The 6,000-nt window shown below is 35.4% G+C and overlaps 1 protein-coding gene across 1 annotated transcript in view; it reads left to right on the forward strand.

Moving 5' to 3' along the window:
- The window catches only part of NFATC3 (nuclear factor of activated T cells 3), a 146,197-nt gene that overhangs the window by 41,071 nt on the left and 99,126 nt on the right, over window positions 1-6,000 (forward strand). The window contains exons 3-4 of the mRNA XM_072422981.1: window positions 635-797; window positions 4,483-4,682. Coding sequence (XP_072279082.1) covers window positions 635-797; window positions 4,483-4,682 — 363 coding nt within the window. The remainder of the gene's footprint in view (window positions 1-634; window positions 798-4,482; window positions 4,683-6,000) is intronic.

Raw genomic sequence — 6,000 nt, forward strand, 5'->3', positions numbered from 1 at the left:
CTTATATCAAAATAGTGCAAATTACAAGGAATAATCTTCTTATTTTGGGATTTGTGATAGATTGAGACATGAAAAGGTTCTGTTTTAAGAAGGCTTTACTGTGCTATGCACAGATTTGGTTACAGGGCTTTTTGATTCCATGAACCCACCATACCTGTACAGTCATGTAATGTGGCAGATGTAAATCATCCAAGGCTGAATTACAGATCCTTAAAGTATTGTTAACCCCGCTACCATTTTTAAAGAGCTTTATTTATTTGCTATTTCCAAGGAATGTCAATTTACCTGAAAGTTGAAGTTTTCTGTCTGGAACAATAATAGAATTAATTAGTCTAGTTAGTGGCTGGTTAACCTATTGCTACGCTACAGACACAAACCTTTATGACATTTTTTTTTAAATTAAACTTTCCAAAGTTTGGACTAACATTGCATAAATACACATATCTACAGAAGTTAAGCAACAACTTTCTATTGGAAATATGCTGTTTAAAATATGGTGTACCAAAAAAAAAAATTAATTGCAGCCAAATAAATTGAGCAATTTGTACTCCATTCCAATCCATTTTTTAATGCCCTGAACCATTCAGTGGGCTATTTTCATTTTTTAGAATAACAAATTTAATTCTTTCATTAGGACATCATCTCTGCCTTCATTAGACTGGCCTTTACCCAGCCATTATGGACAATGTGAACTGAAGATAGAAGTACAGCCAAAGACTCATCATCGAGCACATTATGAGACTGAAGGTAGTCGTGGAGCTGTAAAAGCTGCTACTGGTGGGCATCCAATTGTAAAGGTACACATTTTTTATTTATAGGCTGCATTCAATTCTAACAGTAGTGTTTAATTTTGTGAAAAAGGAAAAAAAACCCTGTAGTCATAGTTGATCCAGAGCAAGGCAAATAACACTCCTGGTTCAATTTGTTCCAACAGAGGAAAAAAAATTCTTACTGATCCAATGGGGCAATTAAATGTTCCCTGGATAAACAGTCTCTGTTATCTTTAGTTTAAACGTTAATGCCCGGTTACATTATATGCATCCAGCCTTATCCTAAAGCAATCTATAGTTTTTGCAGAAACTACTTCCCAAAGGACCCTATGCCATAGTTTCATAGACTTTGCTGTGAGAAATCCCTTCTTAACTTGGAGGTTTAGTCTGGAGGAAAAGAAATTTAAAGAATGCACCCGTCCTTTGTAATGATCTTTAAGTGAATAATCTGAAAAAGAGTTTTCTATATGGACCGTTTAAATATTTGTATAGGGTGATCATTTCCCCCTTAAACGTCCCTTCTCAAAGGAGAATAGATTAATTTCAGCTAATCACTCCTAGCTGAGCTCTTCCATTCATTTTATTAGTTTAGTTGCCTTTCTCTGTGCTTAAGAAGCAACAATCTGTAACTCTGGATAGCATAATGTAATACTTAAAATTGCCAACAGTGAATGATCAAAAGTTGCTGGGAAAAAAGTACTACAGCTGGGGTGTCCATATTCATTCAAATGTGGTCTTTGTGTCCAAGCCTTTTATTAGGGATTTAACTAAAAGGAACTCCTACCATCTTGGTGGCCCCAGACTAGTCAAGAGTGGGCTGATACTATCTCTTCCCATTACCTATTCCCATTTGGATTTTTTTTGAGGCCCAGTGTTAGAATCTTAGTTCTCGATTTTTCACCATAACAGTTAAAGCCTAAATTCTTAGAGGATGTGGCCTGCTGGAAGCTGCCATTATCACTATACTTCAGGCAATTAAGCCTTAATTTTCTTGCTTTAATTAGTATATCAGAAAGTTCTTTTTACAGTATTGTGAAACCTACAATTGTAGCAAAAGGATCTTTTATGACTTTGTGTAAAATGTTGTCTTTAATATTGCCACCAAATCTGTTAGGGTATTGAAGCTGACTGATTCATCCTGTGAATAGCCTTTTTTGCATTTTTCAGTGTTAAAGTTGTTTTACATTGTAGTTTACAAGGTTTGAAGGTTTTGCTTTTCTTTTGATTCACTGAACTAATAGTCAACCAACTTCTGACTCTTGTGAACATGTGAGATGTTCATCCCAGAATGATTGGACTACATTATACAATTCTTCTACATTTCTTGATTTTGCCTCAGAAACGGCATTTTTGATGTTGCCTCTCAAGCTTTCAATCAGATTAAGGTCTGGAGATTGGGCTGCCCACTCTATAACGTCAGTCTTATTGGTGTGGAAGCAAGATGTTGCTCCTTTCTTACACTTACACTTATGAACCAGGCTTTATAGGTGTTTATATGTGTTTTTTTTGCCATTCTCTGGATCAAATATGTCTATAGGGATTTGGGATATGTTTATTTCCCTAGATGGACCTTTTTTTAAACCTAACTATGGAACTATTGGTGTGTTGGGGATCGTTATTTTGTTGAAACACCAATTTAAAGGGCAATCCCTCTTCAAGCATTTTGATGTATTTAAAATCCAAATAAATCCATGATATCTGGAATGCGATAACACCAAACACCATTATGCTTCAATATCTTCATAGTGTACTGTGGCTTAAATGCAGTGTTTGGGGGTCATCTGATGAACTGTATGGGGCCTCTAGACCCAAAAAGAATAATTTTGCTTTCATTGGTGCACAGATTGTTGCATAATGTCTCATCAGGCCAGTCAGTGTGTTCTTTGGCAAAGTATAACCTCTTTAGCACATGTCCCCCCCCAACACTGGGACTTTGGTGGGGGCTTCTTGCCAAAAGCTTGGCTTCACATAGGCATCTTCTAATTGTAACAGTACAAATAAGTAAATTTAGACCTTGATCTTGATCTTTCTGGAGCTGATCATTGGCTAATTCTTTGCCATTCCGGCAGTCTTATTCATTTGAATGGTAGTTTTTAGTTTTCTTCCTCATCTTCCAGGTTTTGGTTGCCATTTTAAAGCCTTTGAAAATGTTTTAGCTGAGAAGCCTTAGATATGCTGTTCTTCTTCCCAAATGGTCCCACAGAGTCTTCTGCCACGGTTACATGTATAATTCTCCATGGTATATCTCAGAGGTATTCTATTTTTTTCTGTCCAGTAGGTGTTTTCTCAGCCATACAGCTCTAAGCATCTACAGTTAGGTCCATAAATATTTGGACAGAAACAGCTTTTTTCGAATTTTGGTTCCGTACATTACCACAAATAATTTTAAATGAAACACTTCAGAGGCAGTTGAACTGCAGACTTTCAGCTTTAATTCAGTGGGTTGAACAAAAAGATTGCATAAAAATGTGAGGAACTAAAGCCTTTTTTTAACACAAATCTTTTTGTTCAACCCACTGAATTAAAGCTGAAAGTCTGCAGTTCAACTGCATCTGAGTTGTTTCATTTAAAATTATTTGTGGTAATGTACAGAACCAAAATTATAAAAAAAAAAAAAAAAGTTGTCTCTGTCCAAATATTTATGGACCTAACTGTATTTCAGGTGCTAAGTACACATTAACCAATTCTGTCATACAAACTGATTTTTGTATTCACTATAAAATCATCTTCTCTTATAGTGTATGTTAAGATAAACTTACCCTAAATTTAAAGTCCTTTGGATTCTTTTTCCTGGGGTTTTTCATATTCATGCACTTCAGGGCTTTCAAGAAGGATTAGCAAACGCCTTTCAATGTTCCCTCTGGAATTTTTTTTCCGCTTGGTCAAAAAAAAAGCGAGTGTGGCAACATGTAACAAATTTAGTGTTTCCAGTTGTTTGTTTCATAGGTATCCCATATAGTTGTGTGAGCTTTCTACTGCCCCTATACATTGTTCCAACTTTTTAATGACCATTCCCTTATTATATCTTATTTTTTCATTGTCTTTGTTATGCCCTTACTTTTCAGTAGTCCCTAAAATCAGCCAGGTGGTTACTGAAAAGTTCTGGGTGGTGCATCCAGCTTAAACTGGCTGAGGAGAACACTGTCTTTCCACTCCTGTCAGATGATTACTGCAGCGATATGATAGGCTAGCATGGAAACACATAAAGTTGCCATAGACATTGTTACATTTATGTTACTGTGAAAAATTCTTTACAAACTAGATGAATTCCTGGTTTGACTTAGGCACAGGACTACATCTATACATCTCATTATTCTGCACAGACATCCATTGTGAAGAAACGTGCCTCCTGTCGGACAAACAAAATGATTGCACCAACAAAGGACTCCTCAGTGACCTAAGGATGAGGTGCTGCTGACCAATGGAGGTCTTTACTTGAGTCCATGGCAGATAAAAGAAAAATTCCTGACCAGAGGTCCTTTTTTTTTTTTTTTTTTTTTTTTTTATGTCCAACTTTATTTCCACTTCAATCCAAGGAGAGGTGATATTGCAAGGTAAAAAGCTGTTATAGGCAGAGTAGAGGTTTTTTTTAGAGAGGATGGTTTAAACTCTGTATCTTAGTGTGTTGAGCTTTACCCAGCAATAAATATTTTATAGAAGGATATATAGTATATGCCAGACTGCATATTCACTACTTTTCTTTTTTTCTCAGCTATTAGGTTATACTGACAAAACCGTCAATCTACAGATGTTTATTGGAACAGCTGATGACCGATACCTGAGGCCTCATGCGTTTTACCAGATACATAGAATCACTGGGAAAACAGTAGCTACTGCTAGCCAAGAGATTATCATAGCTAGCACCAAAGTCTTGGAAATTCCCTTGTTACCAGAAAACAACATGTGTGCCAGGTATGTCTGTGTATAAATTTTATTTTTAATATTGGAAATGTTATTTTTGAATTTAGTAGATTAAAGTAGAAATTTAATTTCAAATTTAGATAGTTTGCAAGCCTATGGACAGAATTAGGATTCATAGGGTATTTATAATCGAGTGGGTAACAGGACATATTACTTTTAGTTATTTTTTACTAACTTTATCATCCAAAGTGCAAGCAACAAATGGAAATATCTAAAGCCTTGTACACATGTTAGATAATGGTCATTAAAAATGAATAATTGACTCATCATTCTGTAATTGTTAGTGGAACTGGTGACAAATGATAATGATGAACAAAGAGTCTCATTCAAAAGTACTAGCTATCCGGGTTGATAGTTTATCTAATTATCTGTTGATATGTAGCGTGTGCAAATTTGGCAAAAGATCGTCCCTTCTAGGACTCTGCATTGCACAATATATGTATGGTGTTGCATTGCAGTGTGGGTATGCACACACACCATAGTAACATTCAAAATCTTCCTACCATCACCAAGTCTAATTTTAATATTAAACTTAAAAGAAACAAACTAAATAAAAACATAAAAGTACCTTTTTTTTTTTTTCTCCTACGAAAATTTGTTCCCAAGTGATATGGGTACTTTCTATCTAAATTGAGGCGGATGCCACAAACAATTGTATTAAACAACGAGGATACAGCAATTGTAAAAAAACTAACATACATTAGAGCTTCCAAGAGTGACAGAAAACAATTAATCTATCAATCATGTAAAAAAGCAAAATCTTAACAATAGAATACTACTGTCTTGATCACTAATTTCACACGTCAGTCTTTATTGGTTTAAGAAGATACTACAAAAACTTTGACATCTTCTTATTGAAGATCCTTTGACACTTAAGCATGTTATGGCTACCAAGCCATTTATGTAGGGAAATCCAAAGGACCTTTTAAACGCAGATTCTGTGAACATGGAAAGGACATTGAAGATGGCAAGTTCTATACCCCTCTTGGGCTCCATTTTATACAATGTCATAATGGCAATTCAGAAAATTTTACCTTTATAACCCTGCACACTCCATTATGTGGGGGCAATTTTGATACTTTGCTTTTTGAAATAATTTAGATTTATAAACTGAAGGCATACAGGACATAACAAACTCTTAAGTTACTTCTCGCATATGCCCACCTTTCACTTATATTTAGATCCTTTACCAGCTCCTATGCTCTATAACTTACCGTATTTTTCGGACCATAAGACGCACTTTTTTCCCCCTAAAGTGGGGGGAAAATCAGGGTGCGTCTTATGGTCCGAATGCATATTTTTTTACTTA

The sequence above is a fragment of the Pyxicephalus adspersus genome, chromosome 9 (assembly GCF_032062135.1).
Source record: "Pyxicephalus adspersus chromosome 9, UCB_Pads_2.0, whole genome shotgun sequence".
Taxonomy (NCBI): domain Eukaryota; kingdom Metazoa; phylum Chordata; class Amphibia; order Anura; family Pyxicephalidae; genus Pyxicephalus; species Pyxicephalus adspersus.